The 20,042-nt window shown below is 43.1% G+C and overlaps 2 protein-coding genes across 3 annotated transcripts in view; one reads left to right on the plus strand and one right to left on the minus strand.

Moving 5' to 3' along the window:
* Window positions 1–1,753: 1,753 nt before the first annotated feature.
* On the minus strand, window positions 1,754–3,905 carry fancf (FA complementation group F). 2 transcript variants are annotated; one of them, XM_029751855.1, is made up of 2 exons: window positions 2,585–3,905; window positions 1,754–2,467 (listed from the first exon to the last, which is right to left on the minus strand). In XM_029751855.1, exon 1 carries the CDS (start codon window positions 3,768–3,770, stop codon window positions 2,670–2,672), a length of 1,101 nt encoding a protein of 366 aa, XP_029607715.1. In that variant the 5' UTR covers window positions 3,771–3,905; the 3' UTR covers window positions 1,754–2,467; window positions 2,585–2,669. The 2 variants fall into 2 exon arrangements, with proteins under 2 accessions (XP_029607715.1, XP_029607716.1); XM_029751856.1 differs by having other exon boundaries at window positions 1,754–1,940; window positions 1,982–3,905.
* A 1,037-nt stretch (window positions 3,906–4,942) lies between these two features.
* The window catches only part of gas2a (growth arrest-specific 2a), a 55,567-nt gene continuing 40,467 nt past the window's right edge, over window positions 4,943–20,042 (plus strand). Inside the window, exons 1-3 of the mRNA XM_029751857.1 lie at window positions 4,943–5,025; window positions 7,846–8,014; window positions 19,003–19,145. Coding sequence (XP_029607717.1) covers window positions 4,987–5,025; window positions 7,846–8,014; window positions 19,003–19,145 — 351 coding nt within the window. The 5' untranslated portion in view covers window positions 4,943–4,986. The remainder of the gene's footprint in view (window positions 5,026–7,845; window positions 8,015–19,002; window positions 19,146–20,042) is intronic.

Genomic DNA, 20,042 nt, shown 5'->3' on the forward strand with positions numbered 1-20,042 from the left:
GTGGCATTGTGTTGTGTGACAAAACTGCACATTTTAGCATGGCCTTTTATTGTCCCCAGCACAAGGTGCACCTGTGTAATGATCATGCATGCTATTTAATCAGTTTATTGATATACCACACCTGTCAGGTGGATGGATTGTCTTGGCAAAGGAGAAATGCTCACTAACAGGGATGTAAACAAATTTCTGCACAACATTTTTGAGAAATAAGCTTTTGAGCATATGGAACATTTCTGGAATCTTTTATTTCAGCTGATGAAACATGGGACCAACACTTTGCATGTTGCGTTTATATTTTTGCTCAGTATATTTTCACACATCAGAACCTCTAGAATCATCAAAGACAGGATTACCTTAGAACCTCATCTTAGCTCTCTTCCTCCTCCTCCTCCTCCTCCTCTCCAAACTGCTCTGATAGTGAATGAGAGGCACGGGTCCTTGTGTCCCTGGGGACTCATTTGGAAGGCGCACAACATCCTCTCTCTCTGGCTTTCAGAGTTCAAGCAGTGGTTGCCTGGGCAACGTGTGACGCTACCATCTGTCACTCCTGCTCATTGAGATTTGGATTTCATTAACAAGCTCATTCTGATGTTGGACATACTGCCAAGCAGTAGAATCAGATTAAAATACACCTTATGGAAGAGTGGGGACTGTGAAGAGACACACATATGCACACAAGCACATTGTAATATTGTTGTTCGGTGGTATTGTACATTTTGTATTGTAGATATGTAGTTGTGTAATAATGTTATATGATGTACTGTTTTATATTTTGTTTAATATGTCATGTAAGCATCTTGATGTGTTTGGAACCCAGGAAGTGTAGCTGCTGCCTTGGCAGGAACTAATGGGGATCCATAATAAACCCCAGGAAGAGTAGCTGCTGCCTTGGCAGGAACTAATGGGGATCCATAATAAACCCCAGGAAGAGTAGCTGCTGCCTTGACAGGAACTAATGGGGATCCATAATAAACCCCAGGAAGAGTAGCTGCTGCCTTGGCAGGAACTAATGGGGATCCATAATAAACCCCAGGAAGAGTAGCTGCTGCCTTGGCAGGAACTAATGGGGATCCATAATAAACCCCAGGAAGAGTAGCTGCTGCCTTGGCAGGAACTAATGGGGATCCATAATAAACCCCAGGAAGAGTAGCTGCTGCCTTGGCAGGAACTAATGGGGAGCCATAATAAATACAAATGTTTCAGTAGCTCGGTGTGTCCAAAAGAAAACAAAAGGGTGACAGTATTATTGCTCACTTGAAATAAAAACACATTTGTTTAATGAAAGACCTCTTTATTCTGCTATTAATACAAACGTATATGAATGTATTGGCACAAAAACATGTATCCTTTAACAAATATATTTAAATCAATTGTATCAAACTTCCGCATTTGTCCAACGAACACTGACTGCCAATGCCAGGATACTGATGAGGCTACACATGGCTTTGTTCTGCTCAAGAGAGTGGTAAATCCATTTCAATTCACTTTTTGACAGCTTTCATTTTTATTTCAACTTTCCATACATGTTTGCCTATGGAGGAAGTGGTCAGAAAGTTACTTTTTGGACCTGAATGCCAAAACATTCAGGAGATAAAAGGTGATCACAGTTGACCTATTCTGCAAACCCCACCGTACCATGAGACATCCATGTCTTCATTACTGGAAAAGATAAACGCTTCATTTAAAAGCTTACAAACAGGGTTGTCAAACTGTTTTACAGTATATATAAATAATATATATATATATATATATATTTTTTTTTTACTTTTAACGTCAATTATCTAAAAACAAGTAAACTCCAATTTTCTTTCTTCATTTGTTGCATCACCCTGTATTCAAGAGCATGTTTTGTCTCAACTGATGGCAACGGATTATGTTTTACATGTTTTTAGATCATTAACGTTTCAGGTTAAAAAAAAGACCACCCCAAACACTCAGACCTTGTTCAGCTCAGAGAGGAGGTCACCCCAAACACTCAGACCTTGTTCAGCTCAGAGAGGTCACCCCAAACACTCAGACCTTGTTCAGCTCAGAGAGGAGGTCACCCCAAACACTCAGACCTTGTTCAGCTCAGAGAGGAGGTCACCCCAAACACTCAGACCTTGTTCAGCTCAGAGAGGAGGTCACCCCAAACACTCAGACCTTGTTCAGCTCAGAGAGGAGGTCACCCCAAACACTCAGACCTTGTTCAGCTCAGAGAGGTCACCCCAAACACTCAGACCTTGTTCAGCTCAGAGAGGAGATCACCCCAAACACTCAGACCTTGTTCAGCTCAGAGAGGAGATCACCCCAAACACTCAGACCTTGTTCAGCTCAGAGAGGAGGTCACCCCAAACACTCAGACCTTGTTCAGCTCAGAGAGGAGGTCACCCCAAACACTCAGACCTTGTTCAGCTCAGAGAGGAGGTCACCCCAAACACTCAGACCTTGTTCAGCTCAGAGAGGAGGTCACCCCAAACACTCAGACCTTGTTCAGCTCAGAGAAGTCACCCCAAACACTCAGACCTTCTTCAGCTCAGAGAGGTCACCCCAAACACTCAGACCTTGTTCAGCTCAGAGAGGAGATCACCCCAAACACTCAGACCTTGTTCAGCTCAGAGAGGAGGTCACCCCAAACACTCCGACCTTGTTTAGCTCAGAGGAGGTCACCCCAAACACTCAGACCTTGTTTAGCTCAGAGAGGAGGTCACCCCAAACACTCTGACCTTGTTCAGGTCAGAGAGGAGGTCACCCCAAACACTCAGACCTCCAACATCAAAGTCCCCATCGGCAACCTTCAGCTCTGTCAGCTCTCTCTCAACGTCCTCCTTTGTTGACGGACAAGCCCCTAGTAGCGACCTATAATGGTCAGACAGTGTCTTGAACGACACCCCGTCGGTAGTATACATTTGAACCCACTCTCCTTCTCCCATGTCATACTCCAACTGTGACCCCCATTGCTTCAATATGTCACGGTAGGTCACTCTAAACCTCACAGACTGCTGGTAGAGGTCCATCAAAAGTCCAATAGGCAACGTGGAACACATATGCTGGAGTAAACTGTGGTGGTGCTGCAGCCAATCCAGGATAAAGTCGAATGAAACTCCTTCTGAAGCCATGTTTGTTGTTGTTGCTGCCGTTTTGTTGTTTTTCCTTGACAGAAGAGCAGCAGCAACGACTCCTGAGAAGTTTTCATTTTCACCACAGGTTTGTAAGATGTTGTCCAATAACTTCTCTGCTTGGCCCACCTTGGACCCGCCAGTAGCTGGAGAGAGCAGGATATCCAATATCTCCATCAGTGTTATGCCTATCACGTCAGCATCAGGACCAGGAAAGGACGTACTGCGTTTCAAATAAATGGCGCTTAAGACTTTACGTGCTGATGTCACTTCTATGAGTTCAGTGCAATGACCGGTGGCGTCCTTATATTTACCTCCAGCCGTTCTGGAACAGGAAGTGTCGAAAAGTAGTTTGATGACTGAGCTCGGAACAGCGGCGTTGCTTAGTAACCCCACGAGCAGCAAGTGTTGACACTGCGACAGGTCAGAAAACGTGATGTCCGTATACCCCTGAAAAATTGTTCGTAAACTTTCGTTTGTCACCTGTAGTTGTTTTTCCAAGATGTCCCTGACGGTTGGATTTGCATGGAACCGTGTGTAGACGTGTTCGCAGTACTGAGCCCACTGGAAGGCTCTGTCCAGGGTTTGTTTGTCCCACCGCCGCACTATCTCTGTCTGCGACAAGGCGAGTAGCTCCGCGGTCCGCTCCAAGTTCTTTACAACAGCCTCCATGTGACGCTGCGATCTGCTCTCAGAACATTTGCTAGTGAGTTTGAAAATGTTAAAAATGACGCCTGAAATTACTCCAAAGGTTGTTTGGAAAAGTGACTTTGGTGTTTTAAGCTACTTATTTTCTCCGTGTCCTCTCCTCTCCCCCACCAGTTGATGTTGTGAAGTGAACTTCCGGGTATGCGAGCGCGTCACAGTCACTTCAAAATAAAAGTTCTCAAGATAAAAGTTGTGTAAATCATAAAACCTAGCGAATAGAACAAATGTATTGTCCTTCGACAAAATATTTATCCCATTTGAGTTTCACCATCTTTTTTTTTCCTGAATTGGCGATTATGTGTAGATTGTACAAGAAGAACAAGTCCATCGACTCTTGTCACTTGTATTGTGTTATAGTCATTTATAATCGAGCAATTGCAATACATAACATTGCACACTGGCTGGGCCAATTAATGCACTTCTGCTTCAGCATCCATCTAATTACAATCTTGCGCACGAACGAGTTTCTCAAATGTCAGATTAGAGAGAGAGGGAGAGGTGGAGGTGGAGGGAACGCAGCATAACATTCCCTCCCAGTCACTCCAGTGTGACTGATCAAAAACTCCCCTCCTATCGGCAGTGCAGCACTAGGCTCCACAACAAAAATATCATCGACAGAGTGAGAGATATGCTATGCATTGCCCGAATCTACCCCGGGCAAATGTTTTCGGCAACAGAGCGATGGGTAGATGAGAGATGGTGAAAAGCAGGCATACAGAACGCACGGAGGAGCAAAGACACTGTACGAGAGGACGGTGACAGTCCGGATAGAAGAGTTGCTTTGCAGAGGGTGAGTGGAAGATGCACCGGGACTGTTGATTGCATGCCTCTGATTGGTCTAGTAGGTTTTTTTTGGTACGATTTATACTGTATGCTTTATCCGCAAATATATTATTGCATTTGTTGTGAAGTTGTTACATATTTAGAATAAATCAGAATCAAATGATAAGATTTCAATTACTTATTCAACAATACTTATATTGTTATTTCTGTAGATTAACAAAAAAACCCCAGAGTTTTAGGAAAAAGCTTGATTATAGCAGGGATGGGCAACTCCAGTCCTCAGGGACCTGATTGGTGAGGTCACACTTCTCCCCCAGCCGAAGTTAACACACCTCACTCCAATAATCAATTAATCATGATATTCTGTTTAGAATGCAACACTCCAGTCCCATAAGCCATGGGCAGATGGCTACACAACTGTAGTCTTATTTCCAAGGTTGGTATGAGAGTTATTCTTCTGTATAGTTTAAAGTAAAACTCAAAATATGCTCAATATCAAATGTTTAGGCAGATTAATTGTTGACGTATGAGACCAAATAACATTTATCTACCAAACAAGCTGCCTGTGTGGAGTCAGTCAGTCAGTTGACTTGTTTTAGTGGAGAATCTATTCTTTATCTGCAGCCGAACCTTTTTAATGAAGTTCACATGAATAACTTCAAAAGTTGTATTTTATTATGCTGAATAGCTATGTTTAATTTCATTGGTTTATAGTGGGTGGTCATATTCCCATCTAACTGTTTTCAGACATTTCTTATTTGTGTGTTTGTGTTTTAATGTCATTTTAAATTGGCTGAACGTAGACGTATAAACTGTTGTGGTCGGGTTCATTTTATGAGTGACAAGAATAAAACCTTCTTTTTTTTTATAGTTGTAAAAATGAAAATCCATACCCACTGGGCACAGATGTCAATTCAACATCTATTCCACATTGGTTCAACGTAATTTCATTGAAATAATGTGGAAACAACATTGATTCAACCAGTGTGTACCCAATGGGTAATGACATGAACACATGCACTGACATAAAAGAGACAAAAACACCCCTTAAAATGCATTTACATAAGCTCACAATCACAAACATACCTTTTATGCTACTGTGAACTAACTGGGCATACTTCAGCAATAAAAGGCACTGTAGGCTTGTTAACAGAAGGAAAATTTATTTGAACTTGTAATTGATTTATTTATAAATGCCTAATATATTTATCAATTTTGGACACATTGAAAGCAAATATTTTATCAAGTTGCATACAATTACTATTATTAAAACTCGAATCCTTAGTTGCTACATCCATTTTTTGGACTTATGAGTTAATGATGTACACTACCGTTCAAAAGTTTGGGGTCACTTAGAAATGTCCTTGTTTTTGAAAGAAAAGCTAATTTTTTATCCATTAAAATAACATCAAATTGATCAGAAATACAGTGTAGACATTGTTAATGTTGTAAATGACTATTGTAGCTGGAAACGGCAGATTTTTTTAATGGAATATCTACATAGGCGTACAGAGGCCCATTATCAGCAACCATCACTCCTGTGTTCCAATGGCAGTTGTGTTAGCTAATCCAAGTTTATCATTTTAAAAGGCTAATTGATCATTAGAAAACCTTTTTGCAATTATGTTAGCACAGCTGAAGACTGTTGTCCTGTTTGGCCTTCTTTAGACTAGTTGAGTATCTGGAGCATCAGCATTTCTGGGTTCAATTACAAGCTCAAAATGGCCAGAAACAAAGACCTTTCTTCTGAAACTTGTCTGTCTATTCTTGTTCTGAGAAATGAAGGCTATTCCATGTGAGAAATTGGCAAGAAACGGAAGATCTGGTACAACGCTGTGTAACTGCCCCCTTCACAGAACAGCGCAAACTGGCTCTAACCAGAAAAGAAAGAGGAGTGGGAGGCCACGGTGCACAACTGAGCAAGAGGACAAGTACATTAGAGTGTCTAGTTTGAGAAACGGACACCTCACAAGTCCTCAACTGGCAGCTTCATTAAATAGTACCCGCAAAACACCAGTCTCAATGTCAACAGTGAAGAGGCGACTCTGGGATGCTGGCCTTCTAGGCAGAGTTCCTCGGTCCAGTGTCTGTGTTCTTTTGCCCGTCTTAATCTTTTCTTTTTATTGGCCAGTCTGAGATATGGCTTTTTCTTTGCAACTCTGCCTAGAAGGCCAGCATCTCGGAGTCGCCTCTTCACTGTTGACATTGAGACTGGTGTTTTGCAGGTACTATTTAATGAAGATGCCAGTATAAATGCCTCATAAGCTTAGTTCATCGGTATCACCTCATCAGAAACCAAAATATAAGCTTGTTTTACTCCAATGTTTGTAAACATTGTAAATGGTCAGTCCTTGCATCCATAGCTCTGTGAATTAATTTGAGAGTGGTTGCATTTTTCCAGGCCCATCCCTCAACTTTTTACCGAAACAGAAGCAGGGTGACGCTTTATTGTTTCAAATAAGGATTCAAGCTTTATTCTAGCTCTGTTTTTGTGTGAAAAAGTTGTTTGGCGATGACCCTGGTGGACCTGTAATTTGGGCCAGGGCGCAGTGAGGGGTCAACCGAGACAGACTGGCATGTGTTGTTTTCCTAATCGAGTGACTCAGCAGCATTCTACAATTCCCCATACGGGGTTATGTGTTATGGCTGCACTATCCAGGGTCATCTACAGGCCTCCGTGGGAACGACCGGTAGAGGAGGATGGAAAGGGACCGGTAGAGGAGGATGGGAAGGGACCGGTAGAGGAGGATGGAAAGGGACCGGTAGAGGAGGATGGAAAGGGACCGGTAGAGGAGGATGGAAAGGGACCGGTAGAGGAGGATGGAAAGGGACCTGTAGAGGAGGATGGAAAGGGACCGGTAGAGGAGGATGGAAAGGGACCGGTAGAGGAGGATGGAAAGGGACCGGTAGAGGAGGATGGAAAGGGACCGGTAGAGGAGGATGGAAAGGGACCGGTAGAGGAGGATGGGAAGGGACCGGTAGAGGAGGATGGAAAGGGACCGGTAGAGGAGGATGGGAAGGGACCGGTAGAGGAGGATGGGAAGGGACCGGTAGAGGAGGATGGGAAGGGACCGGTAGAGGAGGATGGAAAGGGACCGGTAGAGGAGGATGGAAAGGGACCGGTAGAGGAGGATGGGAAGGATATATGTGCAGCGGAAGGATGGATAGAAAGAATAAGAATCAGGAGACAGAGTTAGAGAGAGCAGGTCTGTGTCTTGTCTCAGTCTTTGACCCCTCTCCTCCTCTCCTTCTATAGGCCAGTGACGTGGAGGTAACCACGATGTGCAGCTCTCTGAGTCCCAAGCAGGTAATTGGCCCAGGCCTGACGGACATGCAGCAGTACAACCAATGGCTGACCAGCCGCCACGAAGCCAGCCTTCTGCCATTGAAAGAAGACCTGGCCCTGTGGCTCACCAACATACTGGGTAAGGATTGTGGGTTTGATTTCTGCTGGGGCCACCCATAAGAAAATGTATGCACTCACTGTTGTAAGTTGCTTTGGATAAAAGCATCTGCTAAATGAATGTATTATTATTATTATTATTATTGACCGCTATGGAGAGCCCTTGACAGGGTCTCTAGACAGGACAGGGTCTCTAATCAGGGTCTCTAGACAGGGTCTCTAGACAGGACAGGGTCTCTAGACAGGACAGGGTCTCTAGACAGGGTCTCTAGACAGGATAGGGACTCTAACCAGGGTCTCTAACCAGGGTTTCAAGACAGGACAGGGTCTCTAGACAGGACAGGGTCTCTAACCAGGTCTCTATCAGGGTCTCTAATCAGTGTCTCTAACCAGGGTCTCTAGACAGGCCAGGGTCTCTAGACAGGGTCTCTAGACAGGGCAGGGTCTCTAGACAGGGCAGGGTCTCTAGACAGGACAGGGTCTCTAGGCAGGGTCTCTAGACAGGACAGGGTCTCTAGACAGGGTCTCTAACCAGGGTCTCTAGACAGGGTCCCCTCACACGTTCCCCGCAGCCGGACAACTTTCTCATGGCTTCTGGAGGGAAATGCTGTAGGAATGCTCAACCGGTGTCGCTGTTTGGGATTTTAGGCTGGGTTTCTGTACAGCACTTTGAGATATCAGCTGATGTAAGAAGGGCTATATAAATTGATTTGATTTGATTAATAAGCATCTGTGTTAAGTAAACATGTCAGATAGATGAAAGTGAAGAAAAAAAGACTGGTTCAGGCAGACCAGTTAGTCTGCAGGCTGTTTCAGGCAGACCAGTTAGTTAGTTAGTCTGCAGGCTGTTTCAGGCAGACCAATTAGTTAGTCTGCAGGCTGTTTCAGGCAGACCCGTTAGTTAGTCTGCAGACTGTTTCAGGCAGACCAGTTAGTTAGTTAGTCTGCAGACTGTTTCAGGCAGACCAGTTAGTTAGACTGCAAACTGTTTCAGGCAGACCAGTTAGTCTGCGGGCTGTTTCAGGCAGACCAGTTAGTTAGTCTGCAGACTGTTTCAGGCAGACCAGTTAGTCTGCGGGCTGTTTCAGGCAGACCAGTTAGTCTGCGGGCTGTTTCAGGCAGACCAGTTAGTTAGTCTGCAGGCTGTTTCAGGCAGACCAGTTAGTCTGCAGGCTGTTTCAGGCAGACCAGTTAGTTAGTCTGCAGGCTGTTTCAGGCAGACCAGTTAGTTAGTCTGCAGACTGTTTCAGGCAGACCAGTTAGTTAGTCTGCAGGCTGTTTCAGGCAGACCAGTTAGTCTGCGGGCTGTTTCAGGCAGACCAGTTAGTTAGACTGCAGGCTTTTTCAGGCAGACTAGTTAGTTAGTCTGCAGGCTGTTTCAGGCAGACCAGTTAGTTAGTCTGCAGGCTGTTTCAGGCAGACCAGTTAGTTAGTCTGCAGGCTGTTTCAGGCAGACCAGTTAGTTAGTCTGCAGGCTGTTTCAGGCAGACCAGTTAGTTAGTCTGCAGACTGTTTCAGGCAGACCAGTTAGTCTGCAGGCTGTTTCAGGCAGACCAGTTAGTTAGACTGCAGGCTTTTTCAGGCAGACCAGTTAGTTAGTCTGCAGGCTGTTTCAGGCAGACCAGTTAGTTAGTCTGCAGGCTGTTTCAGGCAGACCAGTTAGTTAGTCTGCAGGCTGTTTCAGGCAGACCAGTTAGTTAGTCTGCAGACTGTTTCAGGCAGACCAGTTAGTTAGACTGCAGGCTGTTTCAGGCAGACCAGTTAGTTAGTCTGCAGACTGTTTCAGGCAGACCAGTTAGTTAGTCTGCAGACTGTTTCAGGCAGAGCAGTTAGTTAGTCTGCAGACTGTTTCAGGCAGACCAGTTAGTCTGCAGGCTATTTCAGGCAGACCAGTTAGTTAGTCTGCAGTCTGTTTCAGGCAGACCAGTTAGTCTGCAGACTGTTTCAGGCAGAGCAGTTAGTTAGTCTGCAGACTGTTTCAGGCAGACCAGTTAGTCTGCAGGCTGTTTCAGGCAGACCAGTTAGTTAGTCTGCAGTCTGTTTCAGGCAGACCAGTTAGTCTGCAGGCTGTTTCAGGCAGACCAGTTAGTTAGTCTGCAGGCTGTTTCAGGCAGACCAGTTAGTCTGCTGGCTGTTTCAGGCAGACCAGTTAGTTAGTCTGCAGGCTGTTTCAGGCAGACCAGTTAGTTAGTCTGCAGACTGTTTCAGGCAGACCAGTTAGTCTGCGGGCTGTTTCAGGCAGACCAGTTAGTTAGACTGCAGGCTGTTTCAGGCAGACCAGTTAGTTAGCCTGCAGGCTATTTCAGGCAGACCAGTTAGTTAGTCTGCAGGCTGTTTCAGGCAGACCAGTTAGTTAGTCTGCAGGCTGTTTCAGGCAGACCAGTTAGTTAGTCTGCAGGCTGTTTCAGGCAGACCAGTTAGTTAGTCTGCAGGCTGTTTCAGGCAGACCAGTTAGTTAGCCTGCAGGCTATTTCAGGCACACCAGTTAGTTAGTCTGCAGGCTGTTTCAGGCAGACCAGTTAGTTAGTCTGCAGGCTGTTTCATGCAGACCAGTTAGTTAGACTGCAGGCTGGTTCAGGCAGACCAGTTAGTTAGTCTGCAGTTTGTTTCAGGCAGACCAGTTAGACTGCAGGCTGGTTCAGGCAGACCAGTTAGTTAGTCTGCAGGCTGTTTCAGGCAGACCAGTTAGTCTGCGGGCTGTTTCAGGCAGACCAGTTAGTTAGTCTGCAGACTGTTTCAGGCAGACCAGTTAGTCTGCAGGCTGTTTCAGGCAGACCAGTTAGTTAGTCTGCAGGCTATTTCAGTCAGACCAGTTAGTTAGTCTGCAGACTGTTTCAGGCAGACCAGTTAGTTAGACTGCAGGCTGTTTCAGGCAGACCAGTTAGTTAGTCTGCAGACTGTTTCAGGCAGACCAGTTAGTTAGTCTGCAGGCTGTTTCAGGCAGACCAGTTAGTTAGTCTGCAGACTGTTTCAGGCAGACCAGTTAGTTAGTTTACAGACTGTTTCAGGCAGATCAGTTAGTTAGTCTGCAGGCTGTTTCAGGCAGACCAGTTAGTTAGTCTGCAGACTGTTTCAGGCAGACCAGTTAGTCTGCAGGCTGTTTCAGGCAGACCAGTTAGTTAGTCTGCAGACTGTTTCAGGCAGACCAGTTAGTTAGACTGCAGGCTGTTTCAGGCAGACCAGTTAGTCTGCAGGCTGGTTCAGGCAGACCAGTTAGTTAGACTGCAGGCTATTTCGGTCATGGGGCTGTGACTGTGACTGAGCAAAGTTCAGGAAGCAGTTTGATGTTGCTGTCTGATTTGCAAAGCCGTCCATAGCATATCCTATTCATGCTGGTTCAAATACATGGACACATTGAACAGAAAATCATTCTGTGTTTCATCATAGTGTATACTAAGTTTCACCTTAAGGCCTATCTGAAATATTGTTTAAACATGCAAAGTAGCTGATATCTCATTCCGGACACTGGATGAAGTCAGCCTAAATATTTTGGTTTCATTTTGTTTTAAGATACTGGACTTATACATAGCAGATTGTGACTTTCGGGAAATGGCAGTTAAAGACAAGTGAACTGAATTTAGACGACCAAACACCCATTTGGACCCAATCAACATCTATCTCTTCAAAGTAAGTTACAAGCTACATACTGGGCAGTTTGTAACATTCTCGATGAAATTAGCTGTATGTCCGTGTTAAAGTGGTTACAATTAATGAATTGTACTATGATAAACAAATGAAAATAGACTTTCACAGATTTTCATCAACTTTTTATTTGTACTTTTTGAAAATATTAATGGACCAAAATACCCAAAAAATCTCAAGATTTTGAAATGGATGAAACATTTTTTGTAGAGCTTGGTGCTTGCAATGCGAAGGTTGTGAGGTTCGATTCCCACAGGGACCAGTACGGAGAAAAATAGTGTGAAAATGTACTCACTGTAAGTGGCTCTGGAGCGGCTGGTAGCTTAGTGGGTAGAGCGTTGGGCCAGTAACCGAAAGGTTGCTAGATCGAATCCCCGAGCTGACAAGGTACAAATTTGTCGTTCTGCCCCTGAACAAGGCTGTTAACCCACTGTTCCTAGGCCGTCATTGTAAATAAGGATTTGTTCTTAACTGACTTGCCTAGTTAAACAAAAGTTAAATAAAGAAATACAATTAAAATAAGAGCGTCTGCTAAATGACTCACTACTGTAAGTGGCTCTGGATAAGAGAGTCTGCTAAATGACTCACTACTGTAAGTGGCTCTGGATAAGAGAGTCTGCTAAATGACTCACTACTGTAAGTGGCTCTGGATAAGAGAGTCTGCTAAATGACTCACTACTGTAAGTGGCTCTGGATAAGAGCGTCTGCTAAATGACTCACTACTGTAAGTGGCTCTGGATAAGAGAGTCTGCTAAATGACTCACTACTTACTGTAAGTGGCTCTGGATAAGAGAGTCTGCTAAATGACTCACTACTTACTGTAAGTGGCTCTGGATAAGAGAGTCTGCTAAATGACTCACTACTTACTGTAAGTGGCTCTGGATAAGAGAGTCTGCTAAATGACTCACTACTTACTGTAAGTGGCTCTGGATAAGAGCATCTGCTAAATGACTCACTACTTACTGTAAGTGGCTCTGGATAAGAGCGTCTGCTAAATGACTCACTACTTACTGTAAGTGGCTCTGGATAAGAGCGTCTGCTAAATGACTCACTACTGTAAGTGACTCTGGATAAGAGAGTCTGCTAAATGACTCACTACTGTAAGTGGCTCTGAATCAGAGTGTCTGCTAACCCTGTGGTACCTGGTCTTAAACACTGGGGATGAACTGTGGAGTAAAGGCCTGTTTGCTGTCCGAGTTTAACGCGCAAATACCTTTTGTAGCCTATTCAGCTTCAGCCATTATTCATTATTCCCTTTAATTTGTATGGATTCTCCAGGGTCTTCCTGTTTTTCCTGTTGGTCTGGAGGCCGTTAACAAACATTAACGAGGCTGGAATGGAGAGTGGGGTCACACACGCTTTGAAACCTTCTCCTCCTAATTGAATAATTGTTATTATTAGCATCTTTAGTTGCCTAATGTACGATAGGAAGAAGTTCAGTTGTAGACTACTGTGTAATCCATCACTGTGGGAGTTGTTTTGCATGATAATTGTTCCGTATATCAGCAGCCTCCTTATTCCAGGAAGTGCTTGTAATCAGTATATTATGTTTCATCCAATCTGACCCTATAGAAGACCCATCTACTTATCTGTCAGGCCATATCTGTTAGCTGTGTGTGTGTGTGTGTGTGTGTACGTCGGGCCCTATCTGTTAGCTGTGTGTGTGTGTGTGTGTGTGTGTGTGTGTGTGTGTGTGTGTGTGTGTGTGTGTGTGTGTGTGTGTGTGTGTGTGTGTGTGTGTGTGTGTGTGTGTGTGTGTGTGTGTGTGTGTGTGTGTGTGTACGTCGGGCCCTATCTGTTAGCTGTGTGTGTGCGTGCACTTGCGTGTCAGGCCCTATCTGTTGGCATAGGGTAGCCAGCTGAGGTGTGGCTTCTCTGAGGTGTGGCTTCTCTGAGGTGTGGCTTCTCTGAGGTGTTGTTAGTCTGGGGGTGGTTAGCCTGGGGGTGGTTAGCCTGGGGGTGGTTAGTCTGGGGGTGGTTAGCCTGGGGGTGGTTAGCCTGGGGGTGGTTAGCCTGGGGGTGGTTAGTCTGGGGGTGGAGGGTGAGAGGAGACTAGAGTAAAAAGACACATCACACTGTTTATCTAGCTTTGCTTGTGGCGTGCTAGCCTTGTGTGGAGCTAGCCTTGTGGGGCACTAGCCTTGTGGGGCGCTAGCCTTGTGGGGCGCTAGCCTTGTGTGGCGCTAGCCTTGTGGGGCGCTAGCCTTGTGGCGCTAGCCGTTTGCTAATAGCCTTTTACTGATAATGATATTTTCCTTCATGATTGACTACAATGCAGAATGTTCATCTGCAGGCTAGACGACACAGTGCATAAAAAAAGAGTCATTTGTCTCTAAAAAACTGTACATGTCAGATCCTCAATGAGAGAGGGGAAGGGGACTGAGAATAAGGCAGGAGCTTATAGAGGGTATTACCCTCTCTCTCTGTCTCTCTGTCTCTGTGTCTTTGTGTCTCTCTCTCTCTGTCTCTGTGTCTCTCTGTGTCTTTGTGTCTCTCTCTCTCTCTCTGTGTCTCTCTGTCTCTGTCTCTCTCTGCGTCTCTCTCTGCGTCTCTCTCTGTGCTCAATTAGCACATTTGGAACTCATTAAAACTCTGTAACTCCTTCCTTTACCCATTGAGATGAAGACAGAAATCCCCCTGGTTTGTTTTCCACAGTTAGACACCCCACTGCCACCTCCTATTGCGGTCAGAAGGATATAACTGAGAGGGAATGGTCGTCTGGACGCCAGTCAACTAGAAAGACCATATGTTGATCACTGTTCTATCTCTGCTGCACTGTGTGTGTGTGTGTGTTCTGTGTGGGAAGTGTGAGTGTTCTCTGTGAAGGATAACGAGGCGTTACTATGCAACATGCCAGCTCTGGCTTGTTCAAACTTTGTCTTTGTCTGCTCTTATGTTTTCAGATGTTGTAGGAACTATGGGCTACTATTAGATCAGTGGGCTACTATTCGAACAGTGGGCTACTATTAGAACTATAGAACTATGGGCTACTATTACAACTTTAGGCTACGATTAGAACTATGGGCTACTATTAGAACTATGGGCTACTGTCAGAACTATGACCTACTATTAGAATTATATAACTATAGGCTACTATTAGAACTATAGAACTATGAGCTACTATTGGAACTATGGGCTACTATTAAAACTATAGGCTACTATTAGAACTATGGGCTACTATTAGAACTATGGGTTACTATTAGAACTATGGGCTACTTTTAGAACTATGGGCTACTTTTAGAACTATGGGCTACTGTTAGAACTATGGGCTACTATTAGAATTATATAACTATAGGCTACTATTAGAACTATAGAACTATGGGCTACTATTGGAACTATTGGCTACTATTAGAACTATAGGCTACTATTAGAACTATGGGCTACTATTATAACTATGGGCTACTGTTAGAACTATGGGCTACTGTTAGAACTATGGGCTACTGTTAGAACTATGGGCTACTATTGGAACTATGGGCTACTATTAGAACTATGGGCTACTATTAGAACTATAGGCTACTATTAGAACTATAGGCTACTATTAGAACTATAGGCTACCATTAGAACAATAGGGCACTATTATAACCATGGGCTACAAATAGAACTTTAGGCTACTTTTAGAACTTTAGGCTATTATTAGAATTATATAACTATGGGCTACTATTAGAACTATAGAACTATAGGCTACTATTAGAACTATAAGCTTCAATTAGAACTATGGGCTACTATTAGAACTGGGCTAGTTCTAACTATTATAACTATAGGCTACTATTAGAACTATGGGCTACTATTAGAACTGCGGGCTACTATTAGAACTATAGACCTATAGGCTACTGTTAGAACTGTGGGCTACTATTAGGACTATGGGCTACTCTTAGAACTATGGGCTACTATTAGAACTATGGGCTACTATTAGAATTATATAATTATAGGCTACTTTTAGAACTATGGGCTACTATTAGAACTATAGAACTATAAGCTACTGTTAGAACTATAGGCTACTATTAGACCTATGGGTTACTATTATAACTATGGGCTACTATTAGGACTATGGGCTACTATTAGAACTATGGGCTACTATTAGAACTATGGGCTACTATTAGAACTATAGACCTATAGGCTGCTGTTAGAACTGTGGGCTACTCTTAGAACTATGGGCTACTATTAGAACTATAGAACTATAGGCTACTATTAGACCTATGGGCTACTATTAGAACTATAGGCTACTATTAGAACTATGGGCTACTATTAGAACTATGCGCTACTATTAGAGCTATGGGCTACTATTAGAACTATAGGCTACTATTAGAACTATGGGCTACTATTAGAACTATGGGCTAGTTCTAACTATTATAACTATAGGCTGTTATTAGAACTATGGATTACTATTAGAACTTTGGGCTACTATTAGAACTGTAGTACTATAGGCTACTTTTAGAACTCCAGGCTGCTATTAGAACTATGGGCTACTATTTCAACTATGGGCTACTATTAGAATTATATAACTATAGGCTACTATTAGAACTATGGGCTACTATTAGAACTATAGAACTATAGGCTACTATTAGAACTATAGGCTACTATTAGAACTATGGGCTACTATTATAACTATGGGCTAGTTCTAACTATTATAACTATAGGCTACTATTAGAACTATGGGCTACTATTAGAACTATAGAACTATAGGCTACTTTTAGAACTATAGCCTACTATTAGAACTATATGCTACTATTAGAACTATGGGTTACTATTAGAACTATGGGCTACTTTTAGAACTCTAGGCTACTATTAGAACTATGAGCTACTATTAGAACTATGGATTACTATTAGAACTATGGGCTACTATTAGAACTATAGAACTATAGGCTACTATTAGAACTATAGGCTACTATTAGAACTATGGGCTACTATTAGAACTATAGAACTATAGGCTACTATTAGAACTATAAGCTTCAATTAGGACTATGGGCTATTATTAGAACTGGGCTAGTTCTAACTATTATAACTGTAGGCTACTATTAGAACTATGGGCTACTATTAGAACTGCGGGCTACTATTAGAACTATAGACCTATAGGCTACTATTAGAACTATGGGCTACTATTAGAACTATAGAACTATAGGCTACTATTATAACTATAGGCTACTATTATAATTATAGGCTACTATTAGAACTATTGGCTACTATTTGAACTCTGTGCTACTATTAGAGCTATGGGCTACTATTAGAACAGAAGGCTAGTTCTAACTATTAGAACTATGGGCTACTATTAGAACTCTAGGCTACTATTAGAGCTATGGGCTACTATTAGAACAGAAGACTAGTTCTAACTATTAGAACTATGGGCTACTATTAGAACTATGGGCTACTATTAGAACAAAAGGCTAGTTCTAACTATTAGAAATATGGGCTTCTATTAGAACTATGGGCTACTATTAGAACTATGGGCTACTATTAGAACTATGGGCTACTATTAGAACTATGGTCTACTATTAGTCCTACTGGCTACTATTAGAATTATATAACTATAGGCTACTATTAGAACTATGGGCTACTATTTGAACTATAGGACTATAGGCTACTATTAGAACTATAGGCTACTATTACAACTATGGGCTACTATTAGAACTATGGGCTACTGTTAGAACTATGAGCTAGTTTTAACTATTATAATTATAGGCTACTATTAGAACTATGGGCTACTATTAGAACTATATAACTATAGGCTACTATTAGAACTATAGAACTATTGGCTACTATTAGAACTATGGGCTACTGTTAGAACTATGGGCTACTATTGGGACTATGGGCTACTATTAGAACTACTATTAGAACAAAAGGCTAGTTCTAACTATTAGAACTATGGGCTACTATTAGAACTATTGGCTACTATTAGAACTATGGGCTACTGTTAGAACTATGGGCTACTATTGGGACTATGGGCTACTATTAGAACTACTATTAGAACAAAAGGCTAGTTCTAACTATTAGAACTATTGGCTACTATTAGAACTGTGGGCTACTATTAGAACTATAGGCTACTATTAGAACTATGGGCTACTATTAGAACTATGGGCTACTGTTAGAACTATAGGCTACTGTTAGAACTATGGGCTACTGTTAGAACTATGGGCTACTGTTAGAACTATGGGCTACTGTTAGAACTATGGGCTACTGTTAGAACTATGGGCTACTATTAGAACAAAAGGCTAGTTCTGACTATTAGAACTATGGGCTATCATTAGAACTATGGGCTATCATTAGAGCTATGGGCTACTATTAGAACTATGGGCTACTATTAGAACTATGGGCTACTATTAGAACTATTGGCTACTATTAGAACTATTGGCTGCTATTATAACAAAAGGCTAGTTCTAACTATTAGAACTATGGGCTACTATTAGAACTATGGGCTACTATTAGAACTATGAGCTACTGTTAGAACTATGGGCTACTATTAGAACTATAGGCTACTGTTAGAACTATGGGCTACTGTTAGAACTATGGGCTACTATTAGAACTATGGGCTAGTTCTAATTATTAGAACTACAGGCTACTATTAGAATTATGGGCTACTGTTTGAACTATAGGTTACTATTAGAACTATAGGTTACTATTAGAGCAAAGAACTATAGGCTACTATTAGAACTCCATAAACTATTAGGACCTCATTTAATAGGCCAATATATTAACTGCATGGCATACCAGCGATTCTCAATTATCTCTGTATTTTTTTATTGAATTCAGGCTTTAGAATTTAGTGTACATATATTTTGAATTTAGTACACATATTACACAGTTGGCTTAACTCACTTTATTTTCTATATCAATTTCTATCCTTTCATACAGTTTTAAGCAGAAGAACAAGAAGTTATGAGACTAGCGTCATGATGCAACATGATAGAATCACCATCAGATATACTGTCTCTTTGTCTAACAGGACTCCCCTCCCTGTCCTCTCCCCTCTCTGTCCTTTCTCCTCCCTCTCCTCTCCTCTCCTCTCCCTTCCCTGTCCTGTCCTCTCCCCTGTCCTCTCCCCTATCCTCCTCTTCTCTTCTCCTGTCCTCTCCTCCTCTCCCCTCCCTGTCCTCTCCTCCTCTCCTCTCCCTGTCATCTCCCCTCCCTGTACTCTCCCCTCCCCTCCCTGTCCTGTCCTTTCCCCTGTCCTCTCCCCTATCCTCCTCTTCACCTGTCCTCTCCTCCTCTCCTCTCCCCTCCCTTTCCTTTCCCCTGATCTTCTCCTCTCCCCTGTCCTCTCCCTTCTTGCCTCGTTAAATAAAGGTTAAATTCTCCTCTTCTCCTCTCCTCTCCCCTGTCCTCTCCCTTGTCCTTTCCCGTCCCTCCGTTGCCCTCCTCTCCTCTCCTCCCCAGGTCTGGAGATCACAGCAGAGAACTTTATGGAGCGTTTGGACAACGGCTTCCTGCTGTGCCAGCTGGCTGAGACGCTACAGGAGAAGTTCAAGCAGAACCAAACCCAGAACCATGGAGAGGTGCCTGACGCTGGCCACAGAAAGGTACTGCCTGAGAAACCTTCACCGCAGCAAAGCTAGAACCAAGCCAGGGATCATATAGCCTGGTTCCCGTTGGTCCGTGTTCAAAAAGTATCTCAGAGTAAAAAATGCTGATCTAGGATCAGTTTAGCATTTTTAGATCATAATGAGGAATAGATATGGACAAGGGGGACCTGATCTGAGATCAGCACTGTTACTGAGAATAGATATGGACAAGGGGGACCTGATCTTAGATCAGCACTGTTACTGAGAAACCTTTATAATACGGTCCCAGATCTGTTTGTGCTGTATTACCAACTCCTGTGGTTGATTGGTTGGTTGGTTGGTTGCCATGACAAGACAGATCTGGGACCAGACTAAAGATCATTGTGGGAAAGGAGGATACCTTGTCAGTTAAAGTCTACTGTATTATTATTGATTGTATGTTTGTTTTTTCCATGTGTAACTCTGTGTTGTTGTATGTGTCGAACTGTTTTGCTTTATCTTGGCCAGGTCGCAATTGTAAATGAGAACTTGTTCTCAACTAGCCTACCTGGTTAAATAAAGAAAATACAACTGAATGCATTCAAACCGAAATGTGTCTTCCGCATTTAAACCCAACCCCTCTGAATCACAGAGGTGCGGGGAGCTGCCTTAATCGATATCATCAGCGCCCGGGGAGCAGTTGTTGTTGGGGGTTAACTGCCTTGATCAAGGGCAGAACGACTGATTCAACAAACAAAAAATATTGGCACCTTGCCAGTTCGGGTATTTGAACCAACCACCTTTCGGTTACTGGCCCAACGCTCTAACTGCTAGGCTGGAGGTAATCACCAGACTGATTTTGTTGTTGAGGATCGAGTTTTGCCCCATGCAGTGCTAATCATAAAAAAAACGAAGACTTGTCAGCAAAATACCCTC

The sequence above is a fragment of the Salmo trutta genome, chromosome 4 (assembly GCF_901001165.1).
Source record: "Salmo trutta chromosome 4, fSalTru1.1, whole genome shotgun sequence".
NCBI lineage: Eukaryota > Metazoa > Chordata > Actinopteri > Salmoniformes > Salmonidae > Salmo > Salmo trutta.